The sequence below is a fragment of the Hippichthys cyanospilos genome, chromosome 20 (genome assembly GCF_059441005.1).
Source record: "Hippichthys cyanospilos isolate Australia breed blue-spotted pipefish chromosome 20, RoL_Hcya_1.0, whole genome shotgun sequence".
Classification (NCBI taxonomy): Eukaryota; Metazoa; Chordata; class Actinopteri; order Syngnathiformes; family Syngnathidae; genus Hippichthys; species Hippichthys cyanospilos.
In genome coordinates, this window is record NC_142388.1 from 7,459,734 (window position 1) to 7,477,299 (window position 17,566).

At 40.3% G+C, this 17,566-nt stretch overlaps 1 protein-coding gene and 1 long non-coding RNA gene across 3 annotated transcripts in view; one reads left to right on the plus strand and one right to left on the minus strand.

The window, feature by feature from the left end:
• The window catches only part of ryr3 (ryanodine receptor 3), a 77,219-nt gene that overhangs the window by 756 nt on the left and 58,897 nt on the right, over positions 1–17,566 (minus strand). Inside the window, exons 76-106 of one of the 2 annotated variants that reach the window (XM_088403467.1) lie at positions 17,334–17,468; positions 16,611–16,723; positions 14,810–14,906; positions 13,676–13,788; positions 13,546–13,597; positions 13,413–13,469; positions 13,179–13,278; positions 13,036–13,115; positions 12,874–12,950; positions 12,720–12,793; positions 11,375–11,389; positions 10,162–10,242; positions 9,999–10,087; positions 9,797–9,925; positions 9,203–9,307; positions 8,921–9,002; positions 7,566–8,845; positions 6,506–6,558; positions 6,275–6,437; positions 5,552–5,638; positions 5,262–5,447; positions 4,903–5,033; positions 4,508–4,550; positions 3,795–3,922; positions 3,493–3,553; positions 3,236–3,382; positions 2,732–2,866; positions 2,300–2,456; positions 2,083–2,147; positions 1,083–1,183; positions 954–1,005 (exon numbers count right to left, since the gene is read on the minus strand). In XM_088403467.1, coding sequence (XP_088259593.1) covers positions 954–1,005; positions 1,083–1,183; positions 2,083–2,147; positions 2,300–2,456; positions 2,732–2,866; positions 3,236–3,382; positions 3,493–3,553; positions 3,795–3,922; positions 4,508–4,550; positions 4,903–5,033; positions 5,262–5,447; positions 5,552–5,638; positions 6,275–6,437; positions 6,506–6,558; positions 7,566–8,845; positions 8,921–9,002; positions 9,203–9,307; positions 9,797–9,925; positions 9,999–10,087; positions 10,162–10,242; positions 11,375–11,389; positions 12,720–12,793; positions 12,874–12,950; positions 13,036–13,115; positions 13,179–13,278; positions 13,413–13,469; positions 13,546–13,597; positions 13,676–13,788; positions 14,810–14,906; positions 16,611–16,723; positions 17,334–17,468 — 4,188 coding nt within the window. Of the gene's footprint in view, positions 1–953; positions 1,006–1,082; positions 1,184–2,082; positions 2,148–2,299; positions 2,457–2,731; positions 2,867–3,235; positions 3,383–3,492; positions 3,554–3,794; positions 3,923–4,507; positions 4,551–4,902; positions 5,034–5,261; positions 5,448–5,551; positions 5,639–6,274; positions 6,438–6,505; positions 6,559–7,565; positions 8,846–8,920; positions 9,003–9,202; positions 9,308–9,796; positions 9,926–9,998; positions 10,088–10,161; positions 10,243–11,374; positions 11,390–12,719; positions 12,794–12,873; positions 12,951–13,035; positions 13,116–13,178; positions 13,279–13,412; positions 13,470–13,545; positions 13,598–13,675; positions 13,789–14,809; positions 14,907–16,270; positions 16,371–16,610; positions 16,724–17,333; positions 17,469–17,566 lie in introns of both variants that reach the window. The other variant, XM_088403466.1, reaches the window with a different exon arrangement.
• LOC148407151 (uncharacterized) lies at positions 9,225–17,479 on the plus strand. Its single transcript, XR_015863820.1, has 3 exons — positions 9,225–9,360; positions 13,528–13,620; positions 17,343–17,479. It is a non-coding gene; the product is annotated as an uncharacterized LOC148407151 (long non-coding RNA).

Sequence of the window (17,566 nt, forward strand, 5' to 3'; positions counted from 1 at the left end):
AAGGACAACCGTAAGCTGTAACATTTTGCTAATGCAATGATTTTGTCTATTTGACAATGTTGTAGCTTGTTTGCTGCTACTGCATACCAACATACACAACATATATGAAGTCTGCGCAAATTTAGCAGTGAGCATTGAGAAAATTACTTCTGGTAGCATGTGTTTGTGTAGTGTTTATTCTTATTTTTCTTGTTCGGCGCTAATTCATATGACAGTGTAGCGTGATTTGTGAGTTCGGAGGTACAAGTGAACATCTTTTTTTTTTCCTAGAGTGGAACAGTTGTTTTTAATAGCCGTGTTAAGTGAAGAAATAGCCCAATTAGTATTTATGGCTTTAAGCCATCTCACGCTCCATTGCTTAAATGTTTATGATCCACAGTTAGACCTTCCTTGTCATCTAACGATCGCCTTTATCGTGCTTTAGCTTCACAACTTTTATTGTTGTGACTAATAGGAAGATTATGAAGCATCGCTTTAATATTTCAAAATGGATTCTATTGCAGTAAAATGATATGTCCGCATCTATACGGAGCGGACGGCATCACGTTAGGACTCCATTGGATTAGTTGAGTGTTTCAAAATGAGAAATAAAATCCGATCTGGTCGTTCGGATTATAAAAGCAGGACTGCGGATTTGGTGACACGCGGCTCTGATATGAAAATGAAGTCGTGTAACTATGATTGACTTTTGTCTTGCTTGTTCTTCTTGCAGCTTTGAGAATTTCTGCTAAATGACAATAAAACATCTTTCAAGGAGGCCAATAGCAAGGTAATGGCACAAAAAAAAACAAGTGAACCCACGCGTTATTTCCTTTTACAAAGCTCGACTTATGCAACTCATCAAGTGGGCCGAAACAAGTGAAACGTACGCAAAGGTCCCAAACGTCTTTTCAAATAGCTCTCACCGTATTATTATTTAAATAGAAATATTCCGTCTAGTCATCAGCCCATACCTGGCCTGTGTGTTCTGTTTCATCCTTGTTAATCAGGTACATCAGGAAGAACCTGCAGAGAGGAAGTGCGGTGAGCAGCGCTGCTGATCAGATACACTTGTGGGATTGATGTATTTTTGCAGCACTCACAGGTAGTTTGCAAGGTTGTGCTCCTGTAAGGTGTGAGTTTCAAAACCGTGAGGCGTCCGGTCAAAGTAATCGTTCCCGATGCCGCAGATGAAGCATTTGGTCTGAGGGAGGAAACAAAAAAAAACAAATGAGAGCATGTATTGTGTGATAGGGCAACTTTGTCCATTTTCAAGAGTGTCCATAATGACTGAATACATATCCTGCAAACCCATTTGTGTCCAATGGAGTGGACGTTTGTTTTTGTCCAAAAATGAACTAGTAGCTTTTTTTAATTGAATACTTTCAGCAGGCTTCTTTACTTTTAAGAGCCGTGCCTCTGTCAAGTGAATCAACAATCGGTATTATTATTGAGCTGAAATTAAAAAAAATCCATATTAGCCGGGTCCCTGAAAAAAAGTTAACCACATTCCTTTTTTTTTTCTACTTTTACTTCAGCAAGGCCTCTTCACTTGCCTCCTTCACGTCAAAAAAAAATAGCACTGCCATTGGGCCTAAGCTTCAGCAGGCCTCCTCACTTTTAAACTGTGCTTCCATCAGGTCATGTGATGTGTAAATATTGAGTTTTCCTAAACAGCTGGTAACGCCGCCACATGGTAAGATTGTTTTCTTTGTTTTTGCATTTTTACACAGTATAGTGGTTAAATTTGTGCAGTTATTAAACCTTGTAAGAGGGTTCCAGTGCCTAATATATTCAATATATTGTGTATTGTTATCTTTATCTTTAGCGCTTCTAATTGTGAGGCAAATCCAAACAGATTTTCATCATTTCTGTACCAGTGACAATAACGCCGTCTTCTATTCAATTCTTCTGCGCGCAACCTTGGAGCGTTCACTGTTTGCATAGGTGTACAACTGCACTGCAGCAAATTAATATTTCATTTGCCTTGTATTAGCTCCATGAGAGGGGTGAAATTCACCGCATGTACAAAAGGTATTTTGGGAGCATCCTCTTTTACGAAATTGGGTAGATACGTTTGAGTTCAGGTCCACCACCTCTTACCTCCATGTCCTCCTTTACTTGCTCCTGCTGGTCTCTCAGCTCACCAAATGCATCAATGATCAAACCTGCAGGAGGGTGGAACAATTTGGGGAGGGGGCACGACACTTAACTCGTTCACTGCCATTGACGGCGATAGACTTAAAAGTGACGGTCATTGACATACAAGTCAAATATGAATTTTAACCATCTGTGAATTATTCTTAAAATGAGACGATACCCTGAATGATAGCCAGCAAGATGACGATGACAAAGAAGAAGAAGGTGATGTCGAAAAGGATGCGGTAAAGCTCGTAGGGGTCTCCAGCTGGGTCCTCCAACTCATCTCCGATACCACCCCCAGCTCTCACGCCCACGTACATGTGGAACAGATAGCACTGTTGCAAGAAGGCGGATGAAAAACAGGACACTGTTAAATAAGATTCAAGGTGGCTAGAAACAAGCAGGAGCAATTTCTCATTCTGTTGAGCCTCCGCAAGGCAATAATTCCTCCAAAATAATCATTGCCTGCATACTTTGCTTCCATTCAAAATTAAAGCCCTGCCAGTCTTTTTCAAATGTGGCCTTGTGCTGCTTTATTCTACAAATTACCGCTTTTTTTCTCCAGTACTTTAAATCTTTTGTGTTTCTAAAGTTTGTGGAGGTGTCTTACCGTCATCATGTCGTCACACTTCATGTCGGGTTCGTCTTCATCCTCGCTCTTATTGTAGAACCTTCTGAAGAAGTTGAAGGCCACCACAGTGTAGAGATACACAACCACTGCCAGCAGACCCACAGTCAGCACCAACTAAAAGAAAAAGCAATTGATTAACCATATTTCTCTAAACTTTATTCCTTTGTAACATCAAGAAGAAACTCATTTATATAAATGACCTTTAACATTCCCCACTTTGAATGTGTTGATTGTTCAAGGTCATTTTTTTCTTTAATTTATCTGACATATATACTATACCAAGCGCAAATTCATTAATAGTGTAATCCTCATGCACATACTTCCATTCGATTCCAATCAATTCCCAATGAGCCTAATTGAAACAGAGTTGAAACAAGTGGCTGCGATTAAAGATTTGAGGATTGAAAAGAAAGGTGCGGAACAGATCAGATGAGCAGTTTAAAATGAATTCCTGCTGCTCCCCCTGCTGGTGGCAACGCTTACTTGCTTGCCGTTGTGCGTGACTGAAGACAGGATAGTACGGAGAGTCTTGAAGCCCATGGCAATGTCCAGCAGGTGGGCAGCAAAGAAGAAGTTGTTGAAGTGTCCAAAAATGGACATGACGGTGTACCAGATTAGATACAGGAAGGACTGTAAAAGAAAGACGCTTAATACGTCATGATTATACTCAAAAACACCTTGTGTACATATGTCCAAGGAAGGAACATCTAAGGAACGCAGTTGTTCTCCCAAATACTTACATTGTCAGTCAAAACAACTCCCAGTTTCCAAATGTGGTATTTAGTGTCAATGGAGCTGAGCCTGTGAACAGAAACGCAAAAGCTAGTTTTGCATCTAGAGCGTGTTAAAATAAAAGACAACAATTGATTGTGGTCTTTCTCCAGATTTAGTTTAAAATGTACAACGCCCCCAAAAATGTTGCAGACTACAGCAGTATGCATTACCGGACAGATATTCACAATCGTACACATACACTTAACATTTTCAGCCTATAATTTCTATATCACCAATGAAAAATGTGAGACAGCAGCTGTGTTCTCACCAGGAGAGCAGGCTAGCCTCCTTCTCGACAGTTTCCACTGTGGGGTCAAAGTCCAGAGCGCTCTTATCCAGGCCCAAGAGCTCGGCGATGCGCTCGGCTCCGTACAAGTCCCCGTATTTGTTGATTACCTAAACACGCACACACAGGTGAAGCGCTTCAGTCGCTGATGTCATGGAGATAGGCCATGTATACAGGAGCATGTCTTTTTTTTAATCTATATGTTTTTGAAGCTTTGTCTTATTGAAAATCCTGTGGAAAATATTCAGACAAAAATCATACTCAAAATGAGTTTTAACGTTAACATTCGTAGCTTGTACATGATTAAAGAGATGTTCCTTTTTTTTTACCATTTTTAGCAGTAAAATGTTAATTTGTCTGATATATATTAGATGACAATTATATTCCTATAAAAATACATTTTTCTACTTGCGCTCGACGAAAATTGACTTCACCTCTGCTCAGGACTCTGGTAACAAACAATCATGGCTCACCTGTTGGTCATGTGACATTCATAAGCTATACCGTGATTGGTCATTACCTGAGCCTTTAGCACTAAAAGCATTAGTTGGACATGAAAAAGAATTTAGCTATCAAAATAACCCATCCAATCCCAAACATGTAATTTCATGTTTTTAAAAGTCCAGATATTCAATACAATGAACATTTTTCCAAATATTTAAGTTTTAGACTATCGCCTAATCCATCAAACTCACCTTGCGCTTGATGAACTTGTCCCAGTAGTTATTGGGGAATGACCTAGAATTGAAATTGCAAAAATATGTCATGCTGCATGCAAGGAAGATGGGAATTCCAAGTTTTCTGACCTCAAAACAATTCACAAAGTCAGGAAATAAAATCGCAAATAAACGCCGCATCGTTATCTTTGCTGTTTATATTGGATTCGAATGCTTTGGCGTCAGAACCGGGACAAACTGAGCGGGATACATTTTCCCACCTTCCTTGAATGCAGCATTTGAGTCTGTGACTTGAGTTTGGCGATTGTACAGTAAATGACAGATATATAACATGTTAACTTGTAGACAGACTTTATTGACACCCTCTATGCGAGTAGAAAACGGATATGGTAAAAATAGGCGGTTTGACCTACGGGGTGTTGATGACCAGTCGATCCCACTGGCCCTTGATGTCCTCATCGGATGGTTGCTCTGTGATATAAAGACCATCAAACTCCAGCTTCCTGGCTATCTCCTTTTCTCGTTTGAACACTACCAAGGGAACCTAAAGTTGAAACAAGGGGGTCACAAAAACAAACGGCCTGGAATGGTTCCTGCAAACCATCAAAGCTACTTTAAATACATCATACTTGTTTCCAAGGAGTGCTATCGATGCCATTTTTTTAAAACTTGGAAGGGGCAGGAAAAAGCTTATGTATATTTTTAATTCAACCTGCCCTGTTCGAGTTTACACAAATGTAGCTTCTGCGAGTAAAGTCGTCGCGATGCCCACCTTCAGACAGTAGTATCCCACTAAACACACCAGAGAGATGACTGTGTGGAATATGGCCAGGAAGCGCAGGGTTGGCAGCATGTAGCCAGTGCTCTCTTGGAGGACAAACTCGTCCATGTCGAAGAGCGTGTCCTCGTCATCCTCCTCCCATTGCTTTTCATCGTCTCCCTCTTCCTCTGCAGTGACCTCAAGTAATATAAAAAAAAAAGAAAGTAAACAAATGTTGCGTTAGCTGTTTAGTGATGGGAAGAAAACGTTATTTTTTTTAAGTTGCTTTTGTAGTTAGTTACCTTGTAAAAGAGCAGAATGAAGTTAATGGCGAAACACACAAAGAGAGCCAGGAAACGCAGATTGTAGAAGTTGCGAGCCAGATAATTCTGTTAGGATACAAGTGAATACAAGTATGAGATCCACTGTGACATTATAAAAATCGAAAATTGTATTTAACAATGACTAGCACGTTTTAAGCTCTTTGCACCATCCTTGAATGGTAGGTAGGATATATATATATATATAATATATATATATATATATATATATATATATATATATATATATATATATAAGAGATCCACTGGGGCAAAAAAATCTTTTTGTCGTAACATTACCAGTAATAGTAAAACATTTCAGCAAATGTTTATGCTTTATACGATCATTTGGCAGGACGGATTAATCCCGTTCATGGGCCTGGACCAGCCCGCAGGCCGTAGGTTTGACACCCCTGCATGAGCTGCAGGGATGTCACTCACACACATTTAAAAATCAGAGGATGCTAAAAACTGGGATGGGTAGCAGAAAAAAGTTAAAATTTGAAATTTTTGCATTTTAGCCAGATACTTGAAGTCATAATCCGCACTTCGCAGGCCACATAAAATAATGGGGCGGGCCAGATCTGGCCCGCGGGCCTTGAGTTTGACACCAGTAGGATGGTGCATCACCTCCACAAATCAAAAAATATACTGTATTAAAAAAATAATCTTAAGAGCACAGTATTTTGTGTTGTCTTGACTCACCAGCATTTTGGTCAGATAGACATCAAGCGCGGAAAAGACATTGGACATGAACGCAGGAGAAGCTTCTTTGGGTCGACTTGATTTTGCTTTGGGCTTCTCCTCGGCCGCTGGCTCCTTAGCTTCCTCTTTCTTGGGTTGGTCCTCCTTCTCCTGGTTCTCTGTGCTGTATAATCATTGCTGTCATAATCCAACACCATTTTGTACTTTACACTGTTCCTCTTTGAAACTCACTCTGCTTTCTCAGGTTCGCTCTCAGGGGATTCGTCGGCCTTGGCAGCGGTTTTCTAAATCGTAGAGGGGAAAAAAAATCAGGTAGATGTACTGATTTACCATATTTTTCAAATTATAAGTGCACCTAAAATCATTTGATTATTTATTTATTTTCTTCAAAATCAGCAGCGCGCTTTATGTATGAATGTCAAATTGAAGTTGAAAAAAAGTTTGTTTCATTTGATTTACTGGTTTGTTTTCCCTTAATGTGCAGTAATTTACAGTAGCCACAATGGGTGAATGCACTGCAACTAACAGAAGTCTGCAAACAAAAAAACAAAAATCAACTGACAAAAAGAAAATGCAAACACTTTAAAAAAAAGTCGGTTAAAAAATAGGATTAAATCACAGAAATAAAATTTAAGCAAATTTACAAGAAAACATGAAAAAACAGATTAAAAATGCTGTAAACAAAAATGCAAGCTTATTAAAACGTAAACACTGAAAAAAAATAAAATGCAATCACAAAAATGACATAGATGCAAATAAAATGAAACAAATGCAAACACATTGAAAAGAAAGTGCTGTAAAAAAAGGATTTCATTACAAAAATGAAATGTACGCAAACTTAAAACAAGACAAATGCAAAAACAAGCTGGAAACAAAACTGCAGACACATTCAGAAGACATGAATGCAAACTTAAAACAAATGCAAAAAAAAATATTAAAACATCTGGAAACTAAAACGGCAAAATGCAATCACAAAAATAACACACAAACCTAAAATAAGTCAAATGCAAACAAAAACTCGCACCAAAATAAAAATACAATAACATGCTGCAAATTGACACCATGCAATGAAAGTGTTGCCACCAGGAGGCGCTATGAGGAGCAGCCAGTCAACAAAAGTATTAATAGTATTTTTTTATTTTTATTTTTTTTATTTTTTTTATGGTTTGCCACAATTCCGTGTTTGCACTTCTGCCAGTTGCAATGCCTTTGACCCTGTCTACAATCTTCGTACTATCCAGCATGCCTCTCACATGGAAAAAAGTCATTCGTTGAATTAGTGTCCACAAACCTTGTGGTCCGTGGCGACGGTCTCGGCGTTGAACTCCGAGACATCTCCTAGTCCATGCTCCACCAACTTCCCACCTTCTCTCTTGGGCACGTTCAGCAAGTCTAACATAATGTCAACCTCAACTATTTCTACCGCAGGAACCATGGTCGCGTCAGAACTTCCCAAAGACTCTATAGCCTCTAATTTTTCTCCTTCCACGATATCTCCGTGAATGCCGAACTGAGTTGGATCAGGCATATTTCCCAGGATATCCGTCACTTTCATGTTCTTGGCACCTTCTACCAAACCGCCGCCAAACATGGAAGACCAGATGATATGGAAGAACCCAAATATGAGGTTACCGATCCCTTTAAAGAAGCCGGTGAAGAGCATCCAGAAGAAGGAGATGAAGCACGCGACGGTCTCCTTTATGCTCAGCTTTTTGAGTTTCCTGAGCTTCTTGCGAATGTTTTTGACGGAAACGATTTGACGTACGTGATGCAACTTCTTCTTGACCGACCGGCAGGCGGAAGCGAAAGCCGAGAGGGACTCGGACGAGTCCTCTTCTCCGGTTAGCTCATCCAAGATGGTCAATACCTCCTCCTCTTCCTCCTCCTCCGGTTGTTCCACCGCATCCGGTTCGGAAATCTGCGACGCCAGTTGCATCTCGAAAATGGTATCCTCGCAGAAATTGACGAACATCTCCATTTTCTCGCTCTCCCCTCCCTCGTTGACCACGTCGAAGATGAATTGGCGTTTGGACTCTTTGACCTGCGGTTTTTCCCACTGCTCCCGGCTAGATTCGCTGATCTCGAAGTAGACCCTCTCGATGCGTTTGGCGCTACCGTTGATTTCGATCCGTCCCAAGTAAGGCTCAAAATAGCTCAGCACGCTCTCGGCCAGATCCAAGAAGGTGGCGAGCCGGGCGTCGTGCGGCATGTGCTCGGACAGGTTGGTCAGTAAGACGGCCACGTTGAAGCCGATATCTTTGGCCGGTTCGTGGAATCGCTCCACAAACTCCTTGTAGTTAAACATGTCGTTCTCGTCGGCCTCCGCGCAGGAGAGCAGGAAGTCGATCTCCGATTGGCTGTACTGCTTTTGGCTCTCCATCGATTTCTGGAACTCTTTCTTTGAGATGACTCCCTTGCACTCGGGGTCGTATTCCTTGAAATTGTCCGAGGTTGTCAGGTCCTTCAGCTTGAGGAACATGTCAAAGAATTTCAGGATCATCTCCACGTTGTTGGAGGACTCCACCAGTGTGTCGACCATCTGTTTGCCGATTGTCCCGTTCACGACGTTGCCTGAGAAGGAAATGCACACTTGCGTGAACTAAACCCTAACCATCATTTCAGTCCATAAAAGCGTCAATCTGTTACCTTCTAGAAGGGACAGCAGCATGACAACCATGTCCTTCTGCAAATCCATGAGCTCCTTCAGCAGTTCAATTTGACTGGCATCCTACAGCGACATTAGAAATGAGCTCGTATTAAAACTGCAGAATGCTGCAGAGTAAAATACAAGTTCAAATTCAAAATCAATAGCTTCTTCTTCTGTCTCCCGTTATTTTATTGTTTTTCAAATTCTTTTGGAGCACAGCCTTTGAATCACATCCTTTCATTTCAGAACTGTTCCATAAATTGACGGTCACAGTTGAGTACCTGAGACAGTTTCATCTGCATATTGGCGAAAACATGCAAGAAGCCTACAACCGCATCCCACAATCTGCTATGAGCAAGACTCTGCTGGTTCCCAATACAAGGACCCTGAAAAAGGCACAGGATATACATCACATCAAATACAGTCCATTATAATTAAGGTACCGCATTTTCTGCACTATAAGGCGCACCTAAAAGCCTACTTTTTTTTTTTTAAAGCGGATGGTGCGCCTTATAATCAGGTGCGCCTTATATATGGATCAATATCGAGATTGGGATTCGTAGATGGGGAATGAAGTGATAAAGTTAGCTTAACCTGTTTGCGTGTTTACAGTTGAACAAGGTTGCTCATATTGACACTGAGTTATTACGCTATTGAGAGTTTAGAGGTATTTCAGTTATTATTGTTATTACTTGGAGTATTGCTATATTGTGATTGAAAAAGTTTTAGAATATGTCCTTAATTGAGGGTGCGCCTTATAAATGGAAAAAGTTTTGAAATAAGTCATCAATTGGGGGGCGCCTTACAATCCGGTGCGCCTTATAGTGCGAAAAATACGCTGTGCATTTCCCATAATCTTGCTTAGTATTTGTTACCTGGATGTATTCAGTCAGTGAGTTGAATATCTGCTTGGCCACAGATAACGCTTTGGAGAAGTTAATTTTGCCAGTTTCATCAATGATGTCTTTGCCGGAGTAGTACCAATAGAAGTCACTGATTGATTCCTAAAAAGAGGATTTTTTTTTTTTTTTTAATATAATATTTGTTTGTACTTCTTAATTTGTGCACTAAACCCACCTGAAGGCGAAGCAAGTAGTCAACTGTGCTGATAATAATGTTGACTGTTGTCGTGTTTCCTGTTTGAGTTCTCAAGAAGTTCTGGAACTCTTGTAGAAAGAGCCAATATGCATTACATTTTAGTTAAGTTATTTAAGATATGAAAAAAAAAAGTCTCATTTACCTCCGTTGTGCCCCTCGCACAGAAGTTGCAAAAATCGGAACAGATCTTTTGTAAATTCGTCATTCAATAACACCTTGGAACCTTTAAAGAAAAGATTGTGTTGATGAGGCATCACATAGATGAATCTTTATTTAAATTCTAAATGTAAGAATTTCCTAGGAAGCGATGCATACAAAGCAAGCAACAGAGGTTGCATTTTCAAAAATATTCAAAGCTTAGTGCCCTTTGCAGGTTGGAAAATTAATCCAAAGCAACAAAATCTGGTTACATCAGCGGTGTCCAAACTACAGCCATTTTTCCGTCCATTTTTAAGTGGTCCACAGCATATTCTAAAAATTGAGTAATGAGTATGTTTTATATGTTGTAACCCTAACACAGTAGTGAGTAAATTTGTGTCATTTTTATAAGCAAACTGCAAACATTTGGATCTACGTCAAGGTACACAATGTAAAAATATCACATGAACAATTTGAAAGTAATTGCTCCTGTATTAGTTCTGTGTGTAGAGATGGAATTTGGCTGCTATTAAGAGGGTCACAAGGCTCGCTGACCACTCCAAAATGTTTGAAAATCCCAAGCTATTTGCATTGTAGAAAGATACAGTATTTAGAAAGCAGTTTTAATGAAAAAAGAAACTACTAAAAAAATATATAAAAAAATATGCTAATGAGTGATTTTGGTGTGCTTGATAAATTAAAGTTAAAAAAATATATATATTCCCTCGCATCCTTAAATTCGTTTGAATTTGGCCCTGGGAAGAATGAGTTTGGACACCTCTGGTTTACGTGAATTAAAATTCAACGCTTCTATAACGCTTTCTATAAACGAGAGGAAGCTTGGCCATTTCGACATGCAGGTCTGGATACGACTTGAAGGATTCATCTTTTTAAATAAGAGCTGAGAAAGCACAAAGATACAAACATTCACTTCAAATTCCGATGAGATCATCCGTCCAGCAAAGCTATATGTCTTAGGATACATTTCGTCTGAATTTAGAGCGCGCATCCTCTGCTTGAATCCGTCCTTATAATCAAGGATAATTAAGCTGTTTGCAGAGATAAATGTTCAAATAATAAGAATGGGAACAGAAATAGCACAAAGCAATGGTGTCTCGGCATCAATCATTGGCCATGCGTCAGGTGAGTATAAAGCGCTATGGAAACGTTCATTAGGAAGCATTAGCATATGAAGATGCTCTTAATTTGTTATTTACCCCGCTCGGTGTGGACTGCCATCGATGTTTTTTTTTTGTTTGTTTTTTAAATGAGAGGAAAGAGACACACAATATATGAAGACATGTAAAAGAGGAGACAGTGAATTACAATACAAAGAAGTATGGAAATACATTGGAGAAACACGCCCATGCAGTTCAAATCTAACCCTGACAATTCTGTTTACGAAATATGCAACCGGTCCAATAATTTTCGAAGAAATTGTCACCAAAATGGAGAGACGAGGGAGTAACTAATGAAAGACTCACGTCGATGTAAAAACATCAAGTGAAGAGTGTCTGTGTTGTAAGTTGGAGAGAAAAGCATTTTTTTTTTTTAAATAAAAATGATCAGGTTGGCCAATTGTTTTGGTTTCAAACCAATTGAATCCACTTTACAACACTTTGTGGAGCTCCTGCTGGATCATGCAAAAGAAACTTTTTCTAACCACCAAACATCCATATACACCCCAAAAGCAAGCCGAGGCCTTCAATTTAGAACTCCTTTAAACAAGTTTACATCAGGGGTCTGTCAAGTCAAAAAAAAAAAAAAAAAAGACACCAGGGAGCTGAAATTTCACCCAGGTGGTTACAATATGTCAAAGTTCAACTTGGCACGACAATTTTGTTATGTAAACAGGAGTGTGCCATCTCTTGGCTAAAATACTGTGAGAATGATGTGGAATACAAAAAATGATCCAAAATGGTTAAGCCCTGTGCAATCGTGGCTGTGGATGCTAAACAATTATTTCTCAGTCTTATTTGCTAGATGCAATCAATTACTTTAGTAATTCAAATAATCTATTTAAGATTGAATGAGTTAACCTATTCAATCCCAAAGACATTTTTTTTACGTTTATTTTTAGGAATCCGGTACTTTTATTCGTATTTTTTTTTAAAGCTTTTTCGTTTTGTTATTCAAGTGTTTGGCTAAAGGAATCGCTTAAAATGACTGATACTAAATGAACTACTGTACGTAATCATATAATGAATTACGCACTTACTTTAGGTCATCAAAGTAACTAATTATAATTAGTCACAATTATTCATGAAGTAATCAATTACTCTAGGTATCTAAGTACTTATCAATTACCGTAGGTATTTACTTGTAAGACGTTAGCACTTAAAATTATTTCAATTAGCGAAGAAATGTGGACACTACTAAAGTAAGCAATTAATTTAGCACTCGATTACTTTTACTTTTCATTTAATACTAGTCCATTTTAGACCCTTCCATTGATGTCACAGTAACCCAAACTGTAAACCGAGAGAACCATACTGACACGACACGAAAATTAGCATTAAATTTGAATACCGAATTTGAAATGACATATCTATCAGGACTTACTTGAACCTTCTTCTGTGACCATGCCGAGTCCTTCTGCCTTATTCTGCCTCTCAAAAGCATTCAAGTCCAGGACACTAACAGAAATCAACCCACAAGTTACACACCGGAGTATTATTTTTTTTTCAGCGTGTGAATAATGAAAGGCAAGCTATACCTGCACGACTGCATCAGTCCTGAGAGGCTTTTGAAAAAGCCCGCATCTCTTTTCTCTTTCAAGTAATCGAGCATTTTCTGAGGGAAGGGTCAAATTGAATAGAGTTAAAGCAAGGAACGCTCCTCATGCAATATGGATGTCGATACTTCTATCCGCTCTCACTTGCTGAACTTGCACGTTGCCTCCGTTCAGGATTGAAATCCCCAGTTTGAGGGTACAAGTCACCATTGGGCCCAGGTGTCCTGATGAAAGATCATTTGTTTGGTTAGATAACAAAGAATTAGAAAAAGTGCATTTTTGTTTACCTTTGCTGGCGCTAATCATCTGCAAGACCATTTCAGCTGCTCCGCGCGCATGAAGCCGAGCCTGCTGATACAAAATCTTCTGCTTCTCCATCTCCTTTTCCTGATGGACATGAAATAGACAATTGCTAAAGGACATTTTCATAAGTCGGCTAAGGCGAGATTTGCCAATCTTATATTTGGATGGGTGAAATGGGATCATTCGTGCACATCTCGCGGGAGCGTAATGGCATGCACCTCAAACGTTTTCTCTTTCTCTTCTTCATCCTCTTCTTCTTCATCTTCCGCACAGCTCTGAGAATACAAAAATGTACATTCAAAGCTCGTTCATATTTTTCTTCTTACTTTGTAGACGGTGTAAGAGGCCGACCTTTGCCATCATGTCAGCATATGCGATATACAAAGGATCTTCTTCTAAGTGACTGGAAAAAAAAGAGAAGTTCAGGTAAGAATGCAAAGAACTTTGCAAAAAAACAACTTTCCATAATGTTCTACAGCACCTTCTTTCCGTCAGAGCGTTGTGGCTAAAATGGAGGATGAGTTGGTGGAGAGGGTCTGGCTGGACTTCAGCCACCTCTTCTTCATCCTCCTCCACAATTTTCATGGGCGTTTTCTGCATAATCCAAAAAGTGTCAACAATCAGCTTTGTCAATGCCAATCATTTTGTGTTTTTTTTTTTGTTTTTTTTATATCCTATGAACTCCTCGATTAATGGGCGCGTTCAATGTTTGGACCATTGAACGCCGAAATGAAGCATGCGATTTGTCATGTCTTGATGAATTGTGGGGAGGGCACAATGACACACGCATGCATGTTATAGCAAACAGCCATCTGGTGATTTTGAACATGAAAAATGAACTTGACAATGTCCCAAACTTGATCTAGATTTGCGCCAAAACTAAATAGATTCTTCCCCCGGGTCCTTCTAAAAAGTAACCTTTCCATCATCATATCGACAAATGAAAACGCTACACCGCGGCGATGACTCTTCTGAGTTTTGCTGGCGACTCATTGGTGTTGAACTCCAGTCCTGGAGGGCCGGTATCCTGCAGGTTTTCTGGTTTTCTCTCCTCAACACACTTGATTCAAATGATTAGCTCATTAGTAAGTTCTGGGGGAGCTCAGGTGTGTTTGGGAGAGAAAAGCTGCAGGATACCGGCCCTCGAGGACTGGAGTTCCACACCTGCGGTTTATATTGAGCTCAAGTGTGAAATGTGATCTTCGAGCATGCCACTGACGTCACGTCCACAGGGCCTACTTTGTCACGACTTACAGAAACAGCCAAAGAACAAGTGATGGGTCCGATCCGGATCTGACAGCCAACGAACACGGAGCGACGGCGTCTAGCGAGCGGCCCTCCTTACCGCAGCTGTCAGAACGCTATCGCCCGGCTTTCTAGAGCTGCGGGCGGCAGAAATCGCCCCGCGCCTCCTGAGTGGCTCATGCAGTCTTTGACCTCGAACGGATCTCCGTTTGAAGGTTTTGGCGCACCTAGTAAGGGATGCTTTGGGCGGGATCCCCGCCAAGGTGCGCTCCCAGGACTCGACGGGAACGGAGCTAAAGAGGCGATCGGCGGGCAGGGCTGGCAGAGGGGTACCGACGCGGGACACGGGCGGGGGCCGCCCAGTACTTACTGCCAGATCCTGAACTAGCTTTTCCTCAAAGGAGTACTCCTCTGCCTCTATCCACATTCTCTGATAGGCCGGGATGAAGAGGTTGATAGCACGATGCCTGGGAAAGGGGGAGGGCATTGGGGAGGAATGGAAGGGAGTGGGGGAGGGACGTAGAGTGGTATTAGGGTGGGTTCTGGTGAGGTTTTGGAGGTGGTAGGAAGGAGAGATGTAAAGGGGGAGGGAGAGCTTCCACTATGGTGCATCTCAGGCAGGGCGGCGTGGGACCCACTGGCTTTTCTGACTGGTCACGTGTTCAAAAAAAGTTCAAATGCAAATCTATCAATCAGATTGAAAAAGAAAAATCCAACAGTATGCAAATTGGAAGCCGCAAAATCGGGAGCAGTGTCACTAATGTGGTCCCATACGATGTGAATCCAAACAAAGGTCTGTCCGAAAAATGATAGGGAAAAATCCTTGGTTGCTTGATTCAGGATGCTGAATTCAAGGACAACTATTTTGTATTCGTTTTTATGTATATTACAAATATGTCACAAATCAAAAAAAGTGCAGAATTTAATCCAAGCTAAATTTATAGCTACAATTCTAATGCATACAGTTGATTTCTTATGAGACTGAAAGTAGTTCAGTCTGATACTAATAAGTCAGTGATTCTAAAATTGGGGGTACGTGATATTTTAACGGGGATTTTGCAAGAATCAGCAAATTATGTGTTTTTTTTTTTTAATGTTGTGACAGGAGCAGTATGCTTTTCAAATTAAGAGCTAATTAATTAGATAATCAAGCAACTTAGTAGCCAACTTGTTATAGTGACTCCTGTATTTTCATTTAGATTTTAAACAGAAGATTGAGGACACTTTGGGTTCATAATATTTCTGTGGACCAATACAAATGACGTTTGAAAGGGTCTAAAGTTTCATTAAATACACTGATGGCATATTTTAAGTTTTTGCTATTTGTTTTGTTTGTTTGTTTTTAATCCAAAAACGCTTTGCACTGGTTAAGGGGTACTTTGCTAAAAAGATATTTCAGATGGGGAACATCACTGAAAAAAGGTTGAGAACCAATTTTTATTCATTCATATTCACGCAGACACTAAAGGACACCAGCAAATCCCGGTTGACCTCTTTTACACGTTAAGTGATGAAAAATTTAGATTTTTATGGGTGGGGGGGGTATAGTAAACACAGGTTGTGTTCTTCACGAGAAACTTAAAACATTCAGTGCCATTGACGGCGATAGACGTCGTGTTCCACTGATAGCAATAGATCCATTTTTAATCAACTTGCTTCCTAACTCGTTCCTTTTTCAGTTTTAATTGACTTCTTAAGGGACACTTGCAACTTTTCGAAAACAATGACTTCAATCATTCCAGTTGACCAATCAGAATCAACAGTGCTGAAAATATCGGTTGCGGGAAAGGGGGGAGAGGGTTGAACGGATGAAACATTGGTTTCACTTTACCGTCAGCAGAGAGAACAAGCGGTCAAAGCTGTAGGCTTTGAACGCCCTTTCCAGCCAAACCTCCCGATATCCGTTCAGGAAGTAATTATTATTTTTGTATCTGAGGGGAGGGGGTGAGGTAGTATTATGCAAGAAAACAAGACAAAGGAGATCACGTCATTAGGGAGGTGATGAGGTTTTACATGGCCACACAATGTCCAATCTCCCACCACGGCTACTTGGGGATTGCTCGTTATTTAAAGTTAGCCTGAGAAGAAACAAATATTTCACTTAAGGTCAATCACTTCTGCCGATATTGAAATTATTGACGTTGTCCCTTGGAAAGCGGGGAGGTTCTTACCTAGGTAGGTTATAAAGGGGCGCCATTCGGAAACAGGCCACCACAGCCCGTTTGCGTTGTTTGGACAGCAGCTTCTGCCATACGCACTTTTTATTTCTCAAAGGCTGCTCCACCTGCGTAGCAAAAACAGCAAATCGTTCTACCATGCGTGCGAAGAAACAATTCAAACACATTCCGAATAATTGCCTTAAATTTCCATTAGCTATTCTAAACATGAGATTTGGACGTGATTTAGATGTTACCAGTTATTTACGTTTCATATATTGAAGGACTTTTTTCGGTTTGCGTTTGAATGCACCACGTGTACTGCATACGTAGTTAGCGGCTGGAGCGTTCTGACTTATCGCAAGATGACAGCGTAATTCGTTAACGCTTTCTTCGCGTCCTCAATCAGCGATGGAATATGTTTGTTTTTTTAATTAATCATTGTTTTGATGTTGGTTGAGACATGATTTGACGTTTTATTTTGATTTCATCATTTTTCGTTGGCTTTGATGGAGGGCTATCAGCATTAGAGAACATTTGCTGTCGAAGATAAGTTTTTGAACATTTGCTTCAGTTTTGGTTGCTGGGAACCAAAATCAAAACACAATAGTGAGCCCAATAGCATAACTGCCAAGGTAATTTTCAAATTTACTAAATTGATTAGAAGGTTGTTTGTATGTTTTAAAAAGCGAAAATGTGAACATGAATACATTTTTTTTTTTTTTTTTAATTTTTTACCTGTTCCAGATGGAAAACTGCGGCTGAGATGCTCTGAACCCGATCCACCGTGTGTTCTGGGTTAACTGGTTCACCGCTCTTCATTGCGATATCTTTGTAGAGGTTCAACTGCCACTGGACCGCCGGATCATCAGACTACCGCAACGTAAGCAATGCGTGATTATGACAGGAGACCACTGGTGTCAAACTCAAGGCCCGGGGGCCTGTTGCGGCCCGCCACATCATTTTATGTG